This window comes from Phacochoerus africanus, chromosome 5, assembly GCF_016906955.1.
Source record: "Phacochoerus africanus isolate WHEZ1 chromosome 5, ROS_Pafr_v1, whole genome shotgun sequence".
Classification (NCBI taxonomy): domain Eukaryota; kingdom Metazoa; phylum Chordata; class Mammalia; order Artiodactyla; family Suidae; genus Phacochoerus; species Phacochoerus africanus.
Genome location: NC_062548.1, coordinates 56,918,392 through 56,943,560, shown reverse-complemented (window position 1 = coordinate 56,943,560; position 25,169 = coordinate 56,918,392). Strand labels below are relative to the sequence as shown.

The window sequence follows — 25,169 nt, the reverse complement described above, 5'->3', positions numbered from 1 at the left end:
CTTAGAGAAGGGAAGGTCTGGAATAGACCATCCACATGATGCTGAAGGAAAGAAGAGGGCAGCAGGGGAGAGGAAACCATGAGCCCCCTGTCACTTCCACTCACCTGTTCTGCTTCTGCCTCCAGGGCAACAGCAGGACAAAGTGAGTTGTTTTCTGGGCTGGCCTTTCAGACGCTGAAGAAATCACTCATGCGTTTCTTAGGACTTTTGCTCAGTCAGGCTTCTTTTAGACTTGGTAGTTTGTCAACAGTCTTATCAAATGATGGTATCCAGGATGCTCGCTGCTCTACCAGAAGGTAGGCAAAGTAGAGGAGGTTAGTCATGCCCACTATCACTACTCCATCCTTCCACGGGCGTGTGTGTGTTATGTGATGATGTGCTATGTTATGATATGTTATATCATTGTTATGTGATGTTATCTATGTGATGCTATGCTATTTGACTTAAAATTTTATTTGAAATTTGATTGACTGTTGATGTTATTTTATAGCATACTAGTATACCTCATGCTGTCCCAGTTTTCTCCTCCCTTCTTGGCACCATTTTCCTGGCTGTAGCTTTGGCTGCTCTTGACAATTTCTCTCTGTCTCTCCAATAGGATTCACTGCCTCAAATTCCCAGTTTGTTCAACCCAGGACCCTGGCACTGGCTCCTGGGTTCCCAGAACTTTCCAGGGGATGCAAATGTCAAGGAACTGGAATCATCCTCCTTAGCAGTCAGATTAAACCCCATCCCATTAGTCAACACCTTTGGGGCTCCAGCCAGTGGTCCATTCATCCACAGTTTCACATTCTTTATGAAAATAGGTGTAAGAGATGTAAAGAAATTAGATGTAAAAGAAATTAGATGTGAAAGAAATAAATCTACCTGGCACTATTCTCCCCTCGTTCATACTATTCTACCTTGTCAATGAGGACATTGCTCAGGCTTCCTGTCAAAGGCCCCAGGGAAATCCACGTATAGTGGGCAGTGTCCTGACTTATTACCTTAGTAAACCTATCTAGGAAAGGGCTGGCCTTTGTGTCATGCCTGCCTCCCCAAACAATACGACTTGTAGGTGGTCATTTCTCCTATTTTATGAGCACACAACCACTTTTTTTTTTCTTTTTACAGCTGCACCCACAGCCTGTGGAAGTTCCCTGGCTGAATTAGAGCTGCAGCTGCAGGTCTAAGCCGCAGCCACGGCAACACCTGATCTGAGTTGCATCTGCAACTTATGCTGCAGCTTGAAGCAATGCTGGATCCTTAACCCACCAAGATAGGCCAGGGATTGAACTCTCATCCTCAAAGAGACAGTGTCAGGTTTTTAACCCGCTGAGCCATAGCAGGAACTCCATGAGCACACGACAATTTTTTTTTTTTTAAACAATCTGTCCTGGAATAATTATGAAGACATACAGATGGCCGGCAGGCACATGAAAAATGTTCAACATCACTAATTATTAGAAAAATGTAAGTCAAAACGACAATGAGGTACCAGCTTATAACAGTCACAAATAAGAAATGTTGGAGAGGGTATGGAGAAAAGGGAACCCTCCTACACTCTTGGGGGGAATGTAAATTAGTACAACCACTATGGAAAACGGTATGAAGGTCCCTCAGAAAACTAAATATAGAACCACCATATGATCCAGCAATCCCACTCCCAGGCATATATTCAGACAAAACTACAATTCAAAAACATAATGTATCCCTATGTTCATTGCAACACTATTCACAATAGCCAAGACAAGGAAACAGCTGAAGTATCCACCTACAGATGAATGGATTAAGCAGACGTGGTACATATATGTAATGGAATACTACTCAGCCATAAAAAGAAAATAATAATGCCATTTGCAGTAACATGGAGAAAACTAGAGCTTCTCATACTAAGCAAAATAAGTTTGAAAGAAAAAGACAAATACCACATGATATCACTTATATGTGGAATCTAAAATATGGCCCAAATGGGAGTTCCCATTGTGGCTCAGTAGTTAATGAATCTGACTAGCATCCATGAGGACACAGGTTCAATCCCTGGCCTTGTTCAGCGAGTTAAGGATCTTAGCTGTGGTGTAGGTTGCAGACATGGCTCGGATCTGGCGTTACTGTGACTGTGGTGCAGGCAGGCAGCTCCAGCTCCAGTGTGACCCCTAGACTGGGAACCTCCACATGCTGTGAGTGTGGCCCTGAAAAGCAAAAAATAAATGAAATAAAATAAAATAAAATAAGACACAAATGATCCTATCTACAAAACAGAAACAGATCACAGACATAGAGAACAGACTTGTGGTTGCCAAGGGGGAGGCATTGGGGAGGGAGTGGGATGCACGGGGAGTTTGGGGTTGATAGATACAAACACTACACTTAGTTAGAATAGAGAAGCAATGAAGTCCTACTGCTTAGCACAGCGAACTATATCCAATCTCTTGGGCCAGACTGTGATGGAAGGTAGTATGAGAAAAAGAATGTGTGTGTGTATACATATACATACATATATACAATTTGCTGTACAGCAGAAATTGACACAGCACTGTAAATCAACTACACTCTAATAAAAATCAAATCAAATAAAAAGAGAAAGTTATTTGTGCTCATCTACAGACCCTCCTAGCCTGTGTTTGTAAAGACTGAACAAATTTGCCCATTTTCATGTTGCTAATGCCGTTTCCACTTCAATGTTCTCATCCATGATGCTCTGAGTTTCTTGGATAACATCTGCGTCAGCTTTGGCCACATGTCCTTAAAAGACAGGAGGGCTATATTCCAGGTACTCATCCTGGGCTAGGATTTTCTCTTATCCGGAGTCAAATCCTATGATTCAAAGGCTCCTGGCCAGCCACACACGAAGGCACAAGACATGCAAAGGGGGAACGAGGTTCACTTCCCGGTGGGGGAGGAGCAGGGGTGCTAAAAACAGTTCACTCCGAGGGTAAGTCACAATTTAGCAAGACTGTTCAATGTATAACCCTTTTCTCTGCAGTTTTCACCTTTCTTTATCATTTTGCTGTGCTAAGAATATATTAAAATTTATATTCAGGGATTGAACATCATGTGTGTCTGAGTCACTTTAATATTTATATTTAAAAAACATGTAGGAATTCCTGCTGTGGTGCAACAGGATCAGCCGCGTCTCTGAACACCAGGACACAGGTTCAATCCCTGGCCCGGTGCAGTGGGTTAAAGGATCTGAGGTTGCCACAGCTGTGGCATAGGTAGCAACTGCAGCTCAGATCTGTTCCCTGGCCTGGGGAAGTCCCTATGGCATGGGGCGGCCAAAAAAGAAAACAAAAACAAACAAAATGTATATTATAAATAAGAACAATCACTTGGATTCCTCCCAAATACCAAAAAGATCCTTAGCATACATTAGAATAAAATATCATGTTTCTATCTACACTTGTGAATGCACTGAGACTGCATCCACCTGCAGCTGGTTGAATAAGGCCTCCCCTCAAAGATGTCCTGGTTCCCAGAATGTATTGACGATACCTTTTACCACAACAAGGAGCTTACAGGTGTGCTTAAGGATCTTGAGATGGGGAGATGATCCTGGATTATCTGGTGGGCCCAGTGATCATAAGTGTCCTTGCAGAGGGAGGCAGAAGATCAGATCAGCAGGAGGTGGGATGATGGGAGCAGCAGGCTGGATGATGCAAGGAAGGGGCCAGGTACCAAGGAGCGCAGGTGGCCTCCGGGAGCTGAAAAAGGCGAGGAAACAAATTCCCCTCTCCGAGTCTCCAGGAAGAACCAGCCCTGTCAACACTTTGATCAGAGACTGTAAAACTTATTTCAGATCTCTGACCTCCAGAACTATAAAAGAATAAATGTTGCTGTTTTAAGCCACAAAGTTGGAGGCAATTTGTCACAGAAGCAATAGAAAACCATCTATTTTTATATATGACCATATACCATCAAATACCATTTAACCACATAACCATATCCCATTTTATATATAACCATATACCATCCCTCAAGAACCAACTTGAATATTCCACATAGTCACCCCAATAAATATTTAGTTTCATTATGTTCAAGGCTCTGTGCAAGTTTCTGGGGCTGGTAGAAAGTCAGAAGGACAGAATCCTGGCCCGCATGGGACTTACATTCTTGCAGGAGGGCCAGACACCAGGTAGCCTTCTATACAATGAATGACTTATTCACTTGACATTATCACACAGAAGCAAAACACAGGCAGGTTTCCATGTTATGATATCATGCTGGAAAACTGGGAAATGAGTAGGAATTTGTAGGGTAAAGGCAGGGCAGGGAAACTGGTCTAGATAAAAGGAACAGCAAGAGCCCAGGTCCCCAGAAAGGAAAGAGCCAAAAGACCAGTGGGGCCAGGACAAAGGCAAAGGGGGAGGGTGACATCACAGAGACTGGCCCTGCCAGGGGGGGACCACAAAGGCCACACAGGCCATGTTAAGAGGTTAACGTTGCATCCTAAGAGCAAAGGAAAACATTGAAGAATTTTAAGCAGACGAGTGGAATGATGAGATGTGCTTTTTGAAAAGATCCCTCTGGTTTTAAGATGGAGAGTGAGTTGGAAAGAGGCAAGCAGGGATCCAGGGAGACCGGTCTGTAGTATTTAAAGAGTACAGGTGAGCAACTGTGGGGTCTGGGGCCAGGTAATGGAGAGGAGTAAGCTGGAGAGAAGAAGTCAGCCAGGGGAGCGGTTTTGGAGGTAGACCAGTTGGACCTAGCTGCCTGGTTGTATGAGAGGGAGAAGGGGCGAACAGCGGTACCCATGAGTCTGCTTTGAACGGCTACATGGATGCTGAGCCCAGGAAGAGGAACAGTCTTAGGAAGGAAGAAAAGGCTGAGCTATTTAGGGGTCCTGGAGATGTCCAGGTAGAGATGTGTAGGAAGCAGGTGGACTTGGGGTTGGGAGCTCCGATGAGAGGTCTCAGTGGGGAATATGAGTTTGGAAGTCACTGGCACATAAGGGTGGTGTCTGGGAGAGGATGGGGTGGTACGGGGACAGCAGGGAGAGTGAGATGATGTCAGCTCCTTGAGGAGAGCCTCTTTCCATCAACCATCCCTGGCCAATGTCTCCTGCAGGATTTACCACACTCAGTTTGTCTTAGAGGGATTTCCACGTGTGTCTTACATCCTTTTCCTCCTCTCAGAGGGGATGCTATTGCCTTTGACCTCTGTGCCTGACAGTGCTTAGCACCCACGATTCATTACACAGTAGATGCTGATATGGATGCCTTCTTGCAACAGACCATAGACACATTATCAGTATGAATTAATTAATTTATGTATTTATTTATTTATGGGGGCCGCACCCATGCGATATGTTGTTTCTGAGGCTAGGGATCAAATTGGAGCTGCAGCTGCCGGTCTATACCACACCCATGGCAATGCTGGATCTGAACTGCATCTGTGACCTACACCACAGTTCATGGCAATGCTGGATCTTTAACCCATTGGGCAAGGCCAGGAATTGAATCCACACCCTCATGGATACTAGTTGGGTTTGTTACCCCTGTGCCACAACGGGAACTCCTATCTGTATGAATTTAAACCTGATCATGTCCCCAGGCCCCAAGCTAGCAGCCAGATTGTGGCTGTGGGGCCATAGGGTCACTCTGGGCGCCCCTTGGCTCCTCATCCCTACCATCTGATGATCTTCTGGAGAGGGGATTGGGTGCCCTGGCAGCTTCTTCCCAGCAGTGTTGGCCTCTTGGCCAGATCTGCCCTTGAAACCACTTCCACATTCCATCCAAGCTCCCTCTGCCTTCTGCCAGCTTAGCCAAGACACTGTCCTGAGCAGGTGGGCTGCACTGCCAGCTCCAGCTGCCTGAGCATTTTAGATTTACCATGGCCCTCCTGTCTCAGCCTGAAGGGTGTGTGTATCAGAAATAGGGCAGCAAACAGTAATCAAAACAGTGTGGTACTGACAGAGAAACAGACACCTGGATCAATGGTACAGGATAGACAGCCCAGAAACAAACCCAAACACCTCTGGTCAATTAATCTTCGGCAAAGGAGACAAGAATACACAATGGGGAAAATACAGTCTCTTCAGCAAGTGCTGTTGGGAAAGTTGGACAGCTCCATGCAAATCAATGAAGTTAGAACATACCCTCACACCATGCACAAGGATAAACTCAAAGTAGCTTAAAGATTTGAACATAAGGAATTTCTGTGGTGGCACAGTGGAAACGAATCCGACTAGGAACCATGAGGTTGTGGGTATGATCCCTGGCCTCGCTCAGTGGGTTAAGTATCTGGCGTTGCCATGAGCTGTGGTGTAGGTCACAGATGTGGCTTGGAACTGGTGTTGCTGTGGTTGTGGTGTAGGCCAGCAGCTATAGCTCTGATTCGACTCCTAGCCAGGGAACCTCCATATGCTGTGTGAGCAGCCCTAAAAAAAAAAAGAGAAAGATTTAAACCTAAGACATGACACCATCAAATTCCTAGAAGGGAATACAGGCAAAACATTCTCTGACGTAAATCACGCCAATGCTTTCGTAGCTCAGTCTCCCAAGGCAATAGAAATAAAAGTAAAAATAAACAAATGGGACTTGAGCAAATTTACAACCTTTTATACAGCAAAGGAAACTGCCAACAAAAAGAAAGGATAACCTACAAAATGGGAGAAAACGATGTGACCAACAAGGGCTTAATTTCCAAAATATACAAATAGCTCATACAACACAATAACAAAAAGTCAAACAATCCAGTCAAAAAAATGGACAAAAGACCTGAATAGGCATTTCCTCAAAGAAGTCACACAGATGTCCAACAGATACATGAAAAGATGCTCAACATCACTAATTATCAGAGAAATGAAAATCAGAATTAAAATGAGATACAACCTCACACCAGTCAGAGTGGTCATAAATTAAAATGTCTACAAATAACAAGTGCTGGTGAAGGTTTGGAGAAAAGGGAACCCTCTGACACTGTTGGTGGGAATGTAAATTGGTGTAGGCACTTGGAGCACGGTATGGAGATTCTGCAAACAACTAAAAGTAGAATTGCCATATGATCCATCAATTCCATTCCTGGCTATATATCAGGCCCAAACAATAATTTGAAATATACATGCACCCCTATTCTCATAGAAGCATTATTTACAATAGCTAAGACATGGAAGAAACCTAAATGTACATCAACAAGGAATGGATAAAGATATGGTACAAACATATACACACACACACACACACACACACTCATAAACACACACTGGAATATTACTCAGCCATAGAAAAGAATGGAATAATGTCACTGGCAGCAACATGGATGGATCTAGAGATTATTGTATTAAGTGATGTAAGTCAGAAAGAGAGGGACAAATATCATATGATATCACTTATATAAGGAATCTAAAATGTGACACAAATAAACTTATCTATGAAACAGAACAGATTCGTAGTCAGAGAGAACAGACTCGTGGTTGCCAAGGGGAAGGGGTGGGGGAGGGGTGTATGGGCGTTTGGGACTAGCAGGTGCAAACTATTACATATAGGATGGATAGACAACAAGGTACTACCGTATAGCATAGGCAACTATAATCAATATCCTGGGATACACCATAATGGAAAGGAATAGGAACAAAAAAAGAAACGGGACAGCAACTTCCCGCAGAGTCACGCACAGATCAAAGGAATTATCAGAGTGCACTTTGCTTTTTTCCTTCTCCTGCATCATGGCAGATCCAGAATATTAGATCTCTCTAATATTTAACACACACAATAACTAATGTCCCCGCTCCTACACTGCGGGTTCAGTGGTCCTTTCTAAAATCCTATTGTCTCTCACTTAGAGATGTGCAGCAAAAAGTGAACTAGAAGAAGCTGGAATGCTTCATTCACTTGAAAGGAAAGAAGGGATCTCCAGGGAGACCGGAAGATGAGTGGGCGGGGCTGTACAGGAGGAGGGTGCTGCCGAGACCCTGCAGGGGAGAGAAGGGATGTTATGGAGATTCAATACTGCACTATCTGTTTTCTGCCTTCCAGTTCTCAGGCCCTCAGTTTCCTAATCTGGACAATGGAAGGCGGGAGTGGACAGCCAGGTCCTGCCAGGCTCTAAGTACTTGGAAATACGCTGGAATCTTGTTCCATTTTACAGGGAAAGCTTTGCTGCTTCACGCATCCCATGTGCCTGCAGCCTAGTTGGCCTCAAGCAGAAAAGAGCATCAGGGAAGTGAATGAACCAGAATCAGCAGTGGGGGATGGGGGTGGGGGCTCACGAAACACCTTCTGCCTTGGCAGACTGGGGGGCCAGGTGGGCTCCTTGGAGGGAGGGGTCTGGGGCTGGGTGGTCCCAAGGGCTGAGACCCAGGCTCCCCTCATGAGTGAAAAGAAAGAAAGAAAAATCACACAGGAAAGAAGATGCTGGGGAACCAATTAGGTAATTACTGAGACTAGAAAACTTGAACACAGCCTTGAGATGGGAAGAGAGGGGTAAAGAATGGGGATCTCTCAGGAGGTTAGTATCTAACGTTTTCAGGCCAGGTCAGGTTGAGCTGGATGGGAGGAAATGATGGAGAGGTGGATGGAGGGACAGATGGGAAGTGAAGATGCTGAGTGGGTGGAAATAATGGCTACAGTGTGGAATTCTACCTTTACCCTCAGGTGAAAGGGCATGGTTTTAACAAAGGGTTGCCTGTTATATACATGGTCATGTGTGAGATCACACTGTCTGGATTCAAGTGACTGGTGACAATCAGCAGGGGAGCCTGTGTCTTTAAGTCTTACCTAAGGATGTCTGGCATTAGTGAGTAAGCAATAAATACATTGGAAGGAAAAAAAACCTCTCATTCTCAATGCAATATTTAGTATGTTCCTTTGTACACAGGATGATTAATTCAATTAATATTTAATTGCCTGTATTATCAGTATCTCCCACCTTGTCTTTACCATATTAATCAGTTTTCTTCTCAAATCCCTTTGTAAGTCAATTAAGTAAAATCTTTTTTTTCTTGGTCAGGTTTCTTACCATTTCTACACACTGGATACTTTAGGTAGATTTCTGTATCATCTCAGGAAAATTACTTCAATGGTATGTTTGTAATCACAGGGAAGGCCAGCTTACAGAAGCAAAAGATACTTCAATTTAAAAAATGGTGTTTTTAAAAAATTAAACCCATGAAATTAGCACCAAAAAAAGAGGCAAAAGGACAGATACCAAGAATATATACAATTGGAACATTATATTGAATCCTTAGTTTTTCTGTTTCTCCCAATGACAAAATAAGAGGAAATTAAATAAAAATGCATTAGGAAAATATTTTCAAATTATATGTCAGATAAGGGTCACACCCAGAATATATAAAGAACTCTTACAACCTAATATAAAAAGACAAATAACCCAATTTAAAAATAGGCAAAAGCTTGGAAGAGACAGTTCTCCAAAGAAGATATACAAATAGCCAGTAATCACTTGAAAAGATGGACATCATTAGTCATTAGGGAAACGTGTGAGCCACAATGAGATATCACTTTGCACCCATTAGGATGGCTTTAATTAAAAAGATGGACAGTAACATGTTAGGAGGATGTGGAGGAACTGGATCCCTCACACATTGCTTATGGGAACATAAAATGGTACAGCCATTGAAGGAAACACTTCCCCCAAAGTTAAATGCATAGTTACCATATGATCCAGTAAGTCCACTCCTAGGTATATACCTAAGGAAATTGAAAACACAGGTCCATACAAAAACTTATACACAAATATTCACAGAAGCATTATAATAGCCAAAACATGGAGACACATTTCCATCAACTGATGAATGGGTAAATAAATTGTATATTCATACAATGGAATAATATTTGGCTATAAAAAGGAATGAAATAGTGACACATGTTACAATGTGATGAACTCTGAAACACTGGGCTAAGTGAAAGAAACCAGTCACAAAAGCTCCATAATGCACAGTGCTGCTATTCATAGAAGCACTATTCACAATAGTCAAGACATGGAAACAACCTAAATGTCCATCAACAGATGATTGGATTAGGAAGATGTGGTATATATACACAATGGAATACTACTCAGCCATAAAAAAGAACACAATAATGCCATTTGCAGCAACAGGGATGGAACAAGAGACTCTCATACTGAGTGAAATAAGTCAGAAAGAGAAAGAAAAATACCATATGATATCACATATCTGGAATCTAACATATGGCACAAATGAATCTTTCCACAGAAAAGAAAATGATGGACGTGGAGAACAGACTGTGATTGCCAAGGTGGAGGGGGAGGGAGTGGGATGGACTGGGAATTTGGGGTTAATGGATGCCAACTATTGCCTTTGGAATAGATAAGCAATGGGATCCTGCTGCATAGCACTGGGAACTATATCTAGTCACTTATGATGGAGCATGATAATGTGAGAAAAAAGAATGTATACATGTATGTGTAACTGGGTCACCTTGCCGTACAGTAGAAAATGGACAGAACACTGTAAACCAGATATAATGGAGAAAATAAAAATCATTATTTAAAAAATGGGCAGAAGATATATCTAAATAGACATTTCTCCAAAAAAGACAGATGGCCAATAAACATATGAAAAGGTGCTCAATGTCACTAATTATAAGAGAAATGCAAGTTAAAACTACAATGAGGTATCACCTCACATCAATCAGAATGGCCATCATCAAGAAATCTACAAACAATAAATGCTGGAGAGGGTGTGGATAAAAGGGAATCCTTCTACACTGCTAGTGGGAAGGTAAATTGGTGCAACCACTATGGGGGACAACATGGAGACTCCCCAGAAAACTAAATACAGAACTACTATACAGTCCAGCAATCCCACTCCTGGATTGCTATATATCCAGAGAAAACCATAATTTGAAAAGATACATGCATCCCAGTGTTCACTGAAGCACTATTTACAATAGCCAAGACATGGAAGCAACCTAAATGTACATCGGCAGAAGAATGGATAAAGATGTGGTACCTATGTACAATGGAGTATTATTTGGCCATGAAAAAGGAGATAATGCCATTTGTAGCAACATGGATGGACCTAGAGTTTATAATATTGAGGGAAGTAAGTCAGACAAAGACAAATATCATACAGTATCACTTATATACAAAATCTAATAAAAATGATACAAAAGAACTTATTTATAAAACAGAAACAAAAATAGATTTTCAAATCTATCTTATGGTTACCATAGGTGAAACTTCTGGGGGATAGAAGAATTGAGAGGGTGAGGATAATATATACATACTACTGTATAAAATAGATGATTAACAAGAACCCACTGTACAGCACAGGAAAATCTACTCAATGATGTATAATAACCTATATGGGAAAAAAGAATGGATATATGTATATATATATATTTATTTATTTGTCCTTTTTTTTTTTTTTTTTTTTTTTTACAGCTGCACCTGAGGCATATGGAGGTTCCCAGGCTAGGGGTCAAATCACAGCTATAGCTGCTGCCCTGCACCACAGCCACAGCAACACCAGATCCTTAACCCACTGATCGAGGCCAGAGATCAAACCTGCATCCTCATGGATGCTGGTCAGATTCATTTCCACTGAGCCACTATGGGAACTTCAAGAATGGATATATTTATAAATATGATTGATGACTGATTCACTTTGCTGTACACCTGAAACTAACACAACATTGTAAGTCAACTATATTCCACTAAAATTAAATTTAAAAAAAAAAGCCATTTGATGAAGTTCCTGTCGTGGCACAGCAGAAATGAATCTGACTGGTTCGATCCCTGGCCTCGTTCAGTGGGTTAAGGATCTGGCATTGACGTGAGCTGTGGTGTAGGTTGCAGATGCGGCTTGGATCCCGCATTGCTGTGGCTGTGGTGTAGGCCGGCAGCTACAGCTCTGATTAGACCCCTAGCCTGGGAACCTCCATATGCCATGGATGTGGTCCTAAAAAAAAGCCTTTTGAGGAAAAGGAAAAAAGTGTTTTCAGATCCTCCTTTTTTGATAATCAACTCCATCTAGAAACCTAGCTTTTGTCCAAACTATCAAATAAAAATTTTTTTTGCAGTTCAGGAAAAGCCTCTAAGTCCAATTATTTCCAGATCTTCAAAATGGATGATGATTCTCTGCCATAGAAGGGGGTTCCTTCTGGTCCCGGGGGCTTGCTCTGCCTTTGTTCACTGAGACGATACAAGATCTAAATATATGGCCTTCAGGCCTGTGTGTTCCATAAGGACAGCTGTTTCAACAGAAGAGAAATGTCTCAGGTGGGCTTTCTTTGTCAATTTTTAGTGAATCGCCACCCAACCAGGGTCTGAGCATAAATTCACGAGTCCCAGGTGCACCCGTACATGCTCCTGTGTTGAGGGGAGAGGAAATGGGCAAGGGGCGGGGTTGCTGACTGCTGGCGAATCTTGCAAATTGGAATCTTATTCTCAACCTGAGCTAGGAAATAAATTCACATCCCTAATTCATCTAATTAATTAAATGAAGACACTGTAGCCCTGAGGAGTAAACAGAATAATTGAATAAAACAAACTTTAAACTAACAGGAATCAGGCAAGACATGTTTGTAGGTTCTAGTTTGGCTAGATGCTAGATGTCATGCCTGATGAAGAGGAAACACCACTTCCTTTGTTCCACAGACTGTAACCTTTTTTTTCAAAATTATAGGTGATTTACAATGTTGTGCCAATTTCTGCTGCACAGCAAAGTGACCCAGCATATATATATATATATACATACACATACATATATATATATATATATGTATATATACACACACACACACACACACACACACACATTCCCTTATATTATCTTCCATCATGGTCTATCCCATGAAAACTGGATATATTTCCCTGTGCTGTACAGTAGGACCTCATTCCTTATCTATTCTAAATGTCATAGTCTGCATCTACTAATCCTAAACTCCCCATACATCCCACTCCCCGCCCCCTCCCCCTTAGCAACCACAAGTCTGTTCTGTTTTGTCTCTATGTCTGTGAGTCTGTTTTTGTTTTGTAGATAGGTTCATTTGTGCCATATATATATATTCTTTTGTTTTTTTGTCTTTTGTCTTTTTAGGGCCATACCGACAGCATATGGAGGTTTCCCAGGCTAGGGGTCAAATTGGAGGTACAGCTCCTGAGCTACACCACAGCCACAGCAACGCCAGATCCAAGCCGGGTCTTCAACCTATACCATGCTCACGGCAACCTGGATCCTTAACCCATTGAGCGAGGCCAGGGATCGAACCCACAACCTCATGGTTCCTAGTCGGATTCATTTCCACTGCGCCACAACGGGAACTCCATTTGTGCCATATCTTAGATTCCATGGATAAGTGATATCATATGGTATTTGTCCCAGACTGTAATCTTGATTTCATTTTACAAATGACACAAATCCTCCTGGGGGGTAGATTACAGCTCTCAGCAGGCCTTCACTGGAAACCCAGGAATGCATGTCAGACCCAGGCCACGTCTTCATTATCCTAAAGCAGTGTCAGAATCACCCCAGAACTCCTTCAAGCTATGAATCCTTGTCACCCAGGTAGCTCTCATCTTTGTGCTGAGGGAGGGGCAAGGCTGTCCAGGTCATTATCATATGTCCCCCTCACCCTGCGTCTATGCCATTGAAAGTCACTCTCCCATTCTCAATGTGTGGCCACTTGTTCTTTATAATCTTCCTGTAGTAATCCAGACATCCTTCTCATTTCTTCTCTTTATCACTCTCAGAGCATCCTGCCTCCAACGAACCACGGAGCCAGAAGCCCTCAGGTATCTTCCTCTGCCCTCTCCAGCACAAAGCCAGGTGCTCAACAGGCAAGATACTCCAGACAATTTTCTTGGTTATCTTGTCCTTTTTTCAGTATGAAAGTCACTTTCTATTCATTAGCCAGTTTGATTCATTTTCCATATTTTCTCCTCCAGGATGAAGAGCAGAGTAATAGCACCTGATTCAACATACCCTGAGGGGGGAGTCAAAGACAACCGTCGCCACAAAAACACATGCATAGGTCAATGGAATAGAATGCGAGCCCAGAAATAAACCCACATGCCGACAGTCAATTAATCTTCAACAAAGGAGGCAAGAATATCCAATGGAGAAAAGACAGTCTTTTCAACAAAAAGTGTTGGGAAAACTGGACAGCTGCATGTAGATCAGTGAAGTTAGAACAGTCTCTACACCATACACAAAAATGAACTCAGGTGGGATTGTAAATTGGTGCAACCACTGTGGAAAGCAGTATGGAGATTCCTCAGAAAACTAAACATAGAACTACCATTTGATCCAGCAATCCCACTCCTGGGCATCTACCCAGAGAAAACCACGACTCACAAAGACACATGTACTCCGATGTTCATTGCAGCACTATTTACAATAGCCAAGACATGGAAACAATCTAAATGTCCATTGACAGAGGAGTGGATCAAGAAGACGTGGTACACATACACAATGGAATGTTACTCAGCCATTAAAAAGAATGAAATACCAACATTTTTTGCAGCATGGATGGACCTAGAAACTATCATGCTAAGTGAAGTCAGCCGTACAATGAGACACCAACATCTAATGCTTTCACTGACATGTGGAATCTGAAAAAAGGACAGACTGAACTTCTTTGCAGAACAGATGCTGACTCGAAGACATTGAAAAACTTATGGTCTCGAGAGGAGACAGTTTGGGGGGTTGGGGGATGTGCCTGGGCAGTGGGATGGAAATCCTGTGAAATCAGATTGTTATGATCATTATACAACTACAGATGTGATAAATTCATTTGAGTAATAAAAAATTTAAAAAAAAACTGAAAAAAAAAAAACTCAATGTGGCTGAAAGATTTAAGTATTGGACATGATGCCATAAGACTCCTGGAAGAGAACTTAGGCAAAGTATCCTTGGACAAAAATTGCAGCAACATTTTCTTAGGTCAGTTCCCCAAGGGAAAAGAAAGAAGAGCAAACATAAACAAGTGGGAGCTAATTAAACTTAAAATCTTTTGCAAAATAAAAGAAACCATAAAAAAAGACAACCTACAGAATGGGAGAGGTATTTGCAAACAATGGGACGGACAAGAGGTTAATTTCCAAAATATACAAACAGCTCCTATAAATCAACACCAAAAAAAAAAAAAAACCAAAAAACCCCAAACAACCCAGTAAAAAAAAAAAAAAAAGCGCAAAAGACCTGAATATACATTTCTCCAAAGAAGACATGGCTAACAGGCACATGAAAAGCTGCTCAACATTTTATTAGGGAAACACAAATCAAAACTATAATGAGATACCACTGCACACTGGTCAGAATGGCCATCATTAGTAAGTCTACAAATAATAAATCCTGGGGAGGGTGTGAAGAAAAAAGAATACTCTTTATACTATTGGTGAGAATATAAATTGGTGCAGCCACAATGGAGAACAGTATGGAGGTTCCTTAAGAAACTAAAAATAGAGTTATCATAAGATCAAGCAATTCCACTCCTAGACATATACCCAGAAAAGATGAAAACTTACACACCCCAATGTTCATAGCAGCATTATTTATAATAGCCAAGACATAAAAGCAACCTAAGTGCCCATCGACAATGAATGGATCAAGAAGATGTGGTACATATGTACCATGGAATATGAGTCATAAAAAGGAGTGAAATATTGCCATCTGCAGCAACATGGATGGACCCAGAAATTATCAATACTGAGTGGAGTAAATCAGACAGAGAAAGCCAAATACTGTATGTTATCACTTATGTGTGGAATCTAAAAAATAATACAGAGAAAACTTATGGTTACCAAGGGGGAAAGGGATGGGAGGGATAAATGGAGAGGAAGGAATCATCAGACACACACCACTATACACACTATAGATAACCAACAGAGATTTACTGCAGAGCACAGGAAACTGTGTTCACTATCTTGTGATAACCTGTAATGGAAAAGAATCTGAAAAAGAAGAGAGATGTATAACTGAGTCACTTTGCTATGTGCCTGAAACAAACACAATATTGTCAACTCTACCTCACTGACCTAAAAAACTAAAGTTGAAACAAAACCAAACAAACAAAAAGACAGCTGTGCCCAATTAAATCTTAGGGAGAATTCAGGGACCAGAGGATCCAGGTGATGAAAAGTGTTGGGGAAAATCCATAACTGGATGGGAGGAAGAATCCAGACTGAATTTTACAGATAGATTAAAAAAAGAATCTTTAAGGTACCTAGAAACCTATAAAAAGTGAAGACATACTAGTTTTTTCATTATCTAGATATTGGCCTCTCCCATCGTCCATTAAAAAAACGGCATCTGTTGTGTATTCCCTTCATCGTTCAACCTCCTGAGATTTCTGGATACTCAATGTTCTTCACACATGTCAGTCTAGATCTAACTTTATCTTTAAATACACAGGTCTGTTAATGGACCTTCGCATCATTTTGGGGAGGCGTGATATGTGTCAACACACATGTGAGGTTTACTGAGTAAAAAGCATTTCTTATAAATAGGGTAGAATATTATTCAGTCGCAAGAAAGAATGAAACCCTGCCCTTTGTGACAACATGGATGGACCTTGAGGGCATTATGCTAAGTCAGAGAAAGACAGATGCTGTGTGATCTCACTTATATGTAGGGTCCCAAAAAGCCAAACTCATAGAAACAGAGATGGGATGGTGGTTACCAGGGCAACTGGGGAGATGTTGGCCAAAGAGCCCAAACTTGCAGTTAGAAGATGAATATATTCTGAAGATCTAATGCACAGCCTTGCGCAGCCAACACAACTGTTAGCAACTTCCAAGTGGCTAAGAGACCAGATCTTAAGTGTTCTCACACAAAAAAGAAGTAAGAATGGGGTGACATGATAGAGTTGTTAGCTAAGACTACAGGGGCAACTGCACTGCAAAACATAAATGTATCAAATGAACACGTTGTGCAACATTTCATGTCAATTATTACATCTTAATTTTTGTGAAAAGCATTTCTCAGCTATAACCCAAACATACACATCAGCTTTGATTACAGCAGGTTTTCAGGTTAATGTTCTCCACTTAATAAAACTAGGGTATAAATCAAATACTAAATCAACCCACAAAGGACCAGGCACTATTATTTATTTTGAGAGGGAAGCAAGTGCCCTCCAGGCAGGGCCTCCTAGGCCCTACTCAAGATTTTGTTATCTTTCCTAATGAAAGAATTTAAGCAGGAGAATTCTAGGATCTTATTTGGGTTTTGAAAGATTACTTCAGCTGTTGGATTTAGGATGAATTTAAGGCAAGAGAGTGAACTGAGGAGCCCAGCTGGCAGCAACTGTAGTATCTGTTCTCAGAATAGACAACAATTAAATACGTGAAAGCCACACAAATCAATCAATCAATCTATCAACCTACCTACCTATCAATCTATCCATCTATTTGTCTATCTATGCATCCATCTATGTATCTATGTATCTATCCATCTATTCATCCATCTTTCTATCCATCTATCCATCCATCCATCTATCCATCTTTCTCTCTATCCCTCCATTTGTCCATCTATCCATCTTGTCCACCTATCTGCTTAGAAAACACATACACATTATATATTCAATTGTCTTGGACACCCAGTGGAGCGTGAAAGTTCAGGGGGCCAGTGCAGCGTGCCCTTGCAGCGAAATCAGACTTACCTTCCTCTCGCTCCTGTGTGTTGGCGGCTTCCTTCTCAAGCTGTGTTCTGCAGGTAGAGGCTGAGCTCACCAGCCTACCCCCGGGCAAACTCTGCAGGGCTAATCTGGATAAATGCAAAGGCAGGCCTGCAGTTGAGATGCCCAGCAGGCTGTGCAGGAAACTGCTGGGAAGGCAGCCCTTTCCTCCTCTCGGAGCCTCAGCGGCCATGCTGCTTCCTTTCTGTCCAACCTTGGTTTATGGTTCAGGCCCTGAGTGCTCTCAGACAAACGTGGCCCTCCAGGCTCACGGGAGCCCTGAGATGCATTATGTAGAAAGGCCTCATCCTGGCTTTGTCTTCCTGCTTAGAGAAAATCCACTGTCTGCCTAGCTGCACAGAGGAGCACAGAGACATGAGCAGACAGAATATACCAAAGCTGACGGTAAAAACGCCATTGTGAGCCTGTGGTTCACAAGGCCACCAGCTTCATAGAACAGAGGCAGTTCTGCTTTCCCCCCTTTCCTGAAGGTGAAAGGAGCAGGTGGCCTTGATTCAGCATCATCATCCTGAGAAACGGTCATTTTTCTGAACCCCCGGCTTAGTAGGAAATGCTTCGAAGTGCCTGACAATGAGCCCCCAGGGCTCACTGGCCATCTCCCCAGGCCAGGAGCAGACAGCTTGCTGCAGCCTTGCCAAGGCACCCCCTTGAACTTCTCTAAGGTGCTTGCTGGGAAAGTGCTCAGCCACGAACATTTCCACCTGAGACCTCCTTATGTTCTCGTGCCCCGAAGAGCTCAGGACTCTGCTGTCTGCCTGTCTTTGACTTGTTAAGTCTCTGTGCTTGACATTCCAGAGACAAAACCTACCAGATGATGCTTAACTTGGAATGTGAGCTTCAGGCAGAAGAATCTCACCTAGGCTGGGGCAGGTCTTGGAAAGGAGTGGGTCCTGGAGGGATAACAAGCCTCGTTGTCTGGTAACCTTTGCTCTGAGGTGTGACGCTTACTAAGGCAACAGTTAATGTTGTAGGTATTTATGTCATATTGTAATACTTCAGAAGTGGATGCAGTGGGAGGGGACAGAGTGTCACATGAAGGTCTAGACATAGATGTGCCTGGGGGGTAGCAGCTCACCCCTTCTCTTCCAGGCCAGAGTTACAAGAGTCTGAGATACTGATGTCCTTGGTGCTGGTGAGGGAGGGGCTGAGAGGGGCCTGGGTGGTCCCCTTGGGCCATGAGTTGTCTCATCCAGGTACCCCAGAGTGGTACATGGAGGTCTGCCACAAGTGCAGGCTGCCGCAAAGATGGTGGGCATGCGTGGTCCCAAGCCGAGCCAGCATGCATGCCCAGCTGTCCTGCACCTGAACCCCCAGGGAGGACCTCTCTCAGATGGATTTCTTTCTTTTTCAAATTTTTTTTTTGCCTTTTTAGGGCCACACCCACAGCATATGGAGGCTCCCAGGCTAGAGGTCGAATCAGAGCTGCAGCTGCCAGCCTATACCACAGCCATGGCAATGCCAGATCCGAGCTGAATCTGCCACCTACATCTCAGCTCGTGGCAATGCTGGATCCTTAACCCACTGAGCAAGGCCAGGGATCGAACCTGCACCCTCATGGATACCAGTCAGGTTTATTACTGCTGAGCCACAATGGGAACTCCTTCTCAGCTGGATTCCTGCTCCTGCCAGGGATCTTCTGGGACACAATTCCTTCCACAACCCAAGTGCTGTGGTGGCTTTTTCCCCTGCCCTGTGTTCTGTGCCTCTCCAAGAATCAGCATGTCCTGCACAATGGCTGCTTTTCAGAGGCCCAAATTAGGAATCCCTCAGAACTTTTGAAAGGTACCTGTAGGGCATATACTTGGAGTAACAGTCAGCTTGACTGGCCAAGAACAGGGAGAATATTCCGTGGAAGAGGAGGCATGGCTTTTCCTGGCTTTTGCCATACCTGAGAGGGAATTGGGTGAGTGGGCCTGCCTGCCTCCTGTGGATTCAAACCATCAGCTCCCAGGGGACCGCCACCGGGGCTTCTCCAGGCTGCAGTTTATGCCATATGGTTGCTTTGATTATTATCACCTGCCCCCTCAAAAAGCAGACACACTTGTCACTTAATATGTTTTCACGTAAAGAATAACAGCATTTCGGAGCTAGAAGGACCTATATTACAGTTCTGAAAGCATCCCTACATTATAGGTGAAGTGAGTGAGGCCTGGGGGTGGAGGGACGCACCTGAGGTCATGCCTACTCGTAAGGGGGTGTCCCTCACATGCGGCCCCCACAGGTCCGGTGCAGACACTGCCCTGGCAGGAATGGATCTCAAGCTCTATATTTTGAATTCAGACCAAGGTGTCAGGTCAGTGTTCCATTTTTGCTTAACTGTAGTTTCTTTTAGAGAGCTCTTGAGAATGTGTATTAAAGGATTCTGGGTCTTTATTGCACACACCTCACCTGAGCAGATAGAAATTAACTTGAAAAACAATACACAGGGAATGAAACCCAATACCTTGTAATCATCTATAATGGAAAAGAATGTGAAAAAGAAAATGGATGTACTTATAACTGAATTACTTTGCTGTTCACCTGAAACTAACACAACCTGTACATCAACTATATTTTAATAAAATTTTTTAAAATTATTTTTTAGTAGTTATTTTCCCAATACAATTTTTTTCCTACTGTACAGCATGGTGACCCAGTTACACATACATGTACACATTTTTGCACATTATCATGCTCCATCATAAGTGACTAGACATAGTTCCCAGTGCTACACAGCAGGATCTCACTGCTAATCCACTCCAAAGGCAATAGTTTGTATCTATTAACCCCAAGCTCCCCAACCACCCCACTCCCTTCCCCTCCCTCTTGGCAACCACAAGTCTATTCTCCAAGTCCATGATTGTCTTTTCTGTGGAAAGATTCATTTGCGCCATATATTAGATACCAGATAGAAGTGAAATCATATGGTATTTGTCTTTCTCTTTCTGACTTACTTCACTCAGAATGAGAGTCTCTAGTTCCATTCATGTTGCTGCAAATGGCATTATTTTGTTCATTTTTTATCTCTGAGTAGTATTCCATTGTATATATATATATACGACCTCTTCCTAATCCAGTCATCTGTCAATGGACATTTGGGTTGTTTCCATGTCTTGGCTATTGTGAATAGAGCTGCAATGAACATAGGGGTGCTTGTGTCTTTTTTAAGGAAAGTTTTGTCCGGATATATGCCCAAGAGTGGGATGGCTGGGTCCATATGGTAGTTCTATGTATAGATTTCTAAGGTATCTCCATACTGTTCTCCAACAGATTCTAAGCTTACATTCCCACCAACAGTGCAGAAGGGTTCCCTTTTCTCCACACCCCCTCCAGCATTTGTTACTTGTGGACTTATTAATGATGGCCATTCTGACTGGTGTGAGGTGGTATCTCATGGTAGTTTCGATTTGCATTTCTCTAATAATCAGTGATGTTGAGCATTTTTTCATGTGCTTGTTGGCCATCTGCAATAAAAATTTTAAAAAGACAGACACACATGTATTGCCATAGAAATATGAGCTGTCTCTACTTCTTTGCTAAAGCAGATAGCTACATAATGCCTTAAAACTGTCTTGCAACAAAACCACCTTTCATTGATGATGTCTTGAACTTGTGCTATTGAATGTATGCCTATGAATTTGTGCTAGTGTGATAACTTATTAATAAACTTAACTTTTATGTATAAAAATACTTGGTTATTTTAAAAATAAATAAATAGATAAATAAATGGATAGATAAATAAGTAAATAAGTAGTTAACATCAGCGGGGGGTTGGGGGGAGAAAAACAACAGATTCTAAGCTGTATGTGCCTTGGAGACAAATGGCTGGCCCTTCCTTTACTAGCCTCCCCTCCTCAATCCACACCTTGGATGTAAAGACAAGAGCTGCTACTTACCCACATTACATTGTACAAGACACTACACGTACTTCCAACCCCCGTCATAACCTTATGAGATAGAAACTACGATTCCCATTTTACAGATAACTAAACTGAGGCTCCCGAAGTTTCAATGAGTTACCCCAAATCCCACAGCTCAGATGAGTGGTAGAATTCTATTTATCTGATTCCGGGGCTATACACTTTTCACATTTCCACAGCATACATTTCCAATGTATCTTGAATACATTGGCACTAGACTTTTAACCACTTGAAACAATCTGTTTTTCTTTTCTTTTCTTTTTTTTTAAGGCTGCATCCAGGGCATATGGAAGTCCAGGCCAGAGATTGAATCCAAGCTGCAGCTGCACTTCTGGTGGGATCCTTTAACCCACTTTGCCAGCAGGGATTGAACCTATGCCTCCGCAGTGACCCCAGCCACTGAAGCTGGATTCTTAACCCACTGCACTGTGGTGCGAACTCCACAATCTGTGTTTTAAACCAAATGTGTAAAAACTTCACATTTAAGCTTTGTGTCTTCTGAAGGTATGTCTTAGGAGCACAAGATTTAACTGTCAAAAACTATTTGGAAGCCGTGAAAGAGGTTTAAGGTCACTGTTATCATCAAGATAAAAGTTGTCATATATATTATATACATATGACAGATAAGTAAACCAAGCTGTTCTTTATACACACACACACACACATATATATTTTTAAAGCAAAAAAGGACCTTCAAAACTACCTAGTCAATCACTTAATTTTATAGATGAGGAAAGCAAAGTGGAGGACTCAGTGACCTGGCCGAAGCCTGGAGCTGCTGAGACCCAGAGGTGAGCCCAGAACCGTCCCCGGCCGATGGTGCAGATATGGCTTTGCATCCCAGGGCCCCATTAAAGCCATAGCCTCCCTCCCATGCAGACGAGCCATCTAGGGGCAAGCCCAGCCCTTATCTACCTGCAGAACTCTCCCTCGGATTCCGGCAGCAGGAGCGAGGCCATGGGGTTCTTCATCAGATCCACCACCACGGGGTCCTTGGGAGTCACATAGAAGAATGGAATGCCAGTGCTGTTGTTGAAGGGGCCATCACTGATGGGCAGACAGTTCCCAAATGGCAGTCCTGGCATCTAACAAACACCAAAAAAGGCCTTTTTAAGGCAGGTTGTGGATGGACTTGAGCTGGGAGCTCAGTCCGTATCTCTGACTAGGAAGTGTTCCATCAGGGAGGTGGGGGCAGCGTGTCTGAGGTTGGGACAGGTCATAAATGAAACCTAAGTGGTCCCAATCTATCCACTTCTTCCAGTGATGGCTCCAGAATTTCTATAGAGGAGCTCAGCAGTGGCATTCTGTACAGGATGGTTGGTTGGGGAATTATTTTATTTTATATTTTTTAAAGGCCACACCTGGGGCATATGAAAGTTCCCAGGCCAGGGGTCAAATCAGAGCTGCAGCTGCAGGCCTACACCACAGCCACAGCAACACCGGATCTGAGCCGCATCTGCAAACTACACCACAGTTTGTGGCCCCACCAGATCCTTAACCCACTGAGCGAGGCCAGGGCTTGAACCCACATTTTCACAGACACTATGTTGGGTTCTTAACCCACTGAGCCACAACAGGAACTCCAGGGGCATTATTCTTGAAGTTGCAGGTACACAGCAAACACACACCACTTATTAAATTGAAAGTTATTTTGGAGAGAGGCAATGAAATTTATAAAGGGGTTGAGGCGGGTGCTAAAACCTTTCCCACAAGCTTCCCCTGGGAGCCCCACTGCCTCCACCACCTCCCCCCAGAACTTGTGGCAACTTTCAGGATAGAATTTTAAGCAGTAACCTAACATCTTAACTGGTCCTTGGACTCAAGGAATTTTCTGTTATTGTTTCCTTTATTTTATTTTTATTTATTTTGACTTTTTGCCATTTCTTGGACCGCTCCTGCGGCATATGGAGGTTCCCCAGGCTAGGGGTCCAATCGGAGCTGTAGCCGCCGGCCTACACCAGAGCCATGGCAACACGGGATCTGAGCAGAGTCTGCAACCTACACCACAGCTCACTGCAACACTGGAACCTTAACCTACTGAGTAAGGCCAGGAATCGAACCCGCAACCTCATGGTTCCTAGTTGGATTCGTTAACCACTGAGCCACAATGGGAACTCCTGTTATTGTTTCCTTTAGAATTGCCCTACTTTCTCATTTATTAGTCATCTTTTTCATGGTAATCAATAACATTTTCATTCTATCACTTAGCAACTTATGGGAATTTAGTTTTTTACCCCTTTTAGCTTCAAGGGAGACACAGGCTAAACCAATTTTTGCCCATGATCATCCAGTAGCCTGTGTGAAATTCTCAGACACATACACAAATATTTCTTAGGTCTTTCCCAAACCCTGTTGGGTCCAGCCTCTTGCATTCTATCTTTACATGTTCAGGGCTGTTTTTGTCTTTAAAGTGGCACATAATAATGGTGTGTAGAGTTGTGATAAGGGGTGGCTTTAATCTTTTAAGAAAACCCAATGTTGGAGTTCCCCTTGTGGCGCAGTGGTTAACGAATCCGACTAGGAACCATGGGGTTGAGGGTTCGGTCCCTGCCCTTGCTCAGTGGGTTAACGATCTGGCATTGCCATGAGCTGTGGTGTAGGTTGCAGACACGGCTCGGATCTTGCGTTGCTGTGGCTCTGGTGTAGGCCGGTGTCTACAGCTCTGATTAGACCCCTAGCCTGGGAACCTCCATATGCTGCAGGAGCAGCCCAAGAAATAGCAAAAAGACAAAAAGAAAAAAAAAAAAAGAAAACCCAATGTTAAGAAATCCTCCAAAATGGTAATATCAGTCACTCCCAGATCTGGTTTCTCAGCCAGTCACAAACTGCCTAGAGCCATGTTTTGCACACATGCCAGGCAGAAGGTTCTCTGAAATGATTGGATTTGCATTAGATGTCAATATTGGAAAAGGGAAGTCAAAATACCTTGAATACATTGGCACTAGACGTTTAATTGCTTGAAGTGATCTACGTTTGAAACCAAGATCAGTTTCATATTTAAGTTTTGTATCTTCTGAAGCTGTGTCTTAAGAGCATAAGATATAACTGTGAGCTTTTTTTTTTTTTTTTTGTCCTTTTAGGGCCACATCTGTGGCATATGGACGTTCCCAGGCTAGGGGTCTAATTGGAGCTGCGGCTGCCAGCCTACACCACAGCCACAGCAACGCCAGATCCTTAACCCACTGAACGAGGCCAGGAATTGAATCCGAATCCTCATGGATACCAGTTGGGTTTGTTAACACTGAGCCTCAATGGGAACTCCAGAGGAATTATTATTGTTTTTTTGGGTTTTTTTTTTTGTCTTTTTGCGTTTTCTAGGGCTGCTCCCGCGGCATATGGAGGTTTCCAGGCTAGGGGTCAATCAGAGATGTTGCTGCTGGCCTACACCAGAGCCATGGCAACACGGGATCCAAGCCGCATCTGCAACCTACACCACACCTCATGGCAACACCGGATCCTTAACCCATTGAGCAAGGCCAGGCAGGGATCGAACCTGCAACTTCATGGTTCCTAGTCAGATTCGTTAACCACTGAGCCACGACGGGAACTCCAGAGGAATTATTATAAAAATATTATAAAGGAAGTTCAAGATCACTGCCATTATCAGAATAAAGTTTTCACACACACACATATATATAAAGAATATATATCTATTCAAATATATATA

At 42.9% G+C, this 25,169-nt stretch overlaps 1 protein-coding gene across 1 annotated transcript in view; it reads right to left on the bottom strand.

Annotated features, from left to right (window-relative positions):
* Window positions 1-25,169, bottom strand: part of CREG2 (cellular repressor of E1A stimulated genes 2) — a 53,507-nt gene that overhangs the window by 26,981 nt on the left and 1,357 nt on the right. The window contains exon 2 of the mRNA XM_047779189.1: window positions 22,418-22,587. Within this exon, the coding sequence (XP_047635145.1) occupies window positions 22,418-22,587 (170 nt within the window). The remainder of the gene's footprint in view (window positions 1-22,417; window positions 22,588-25,169) is intronic.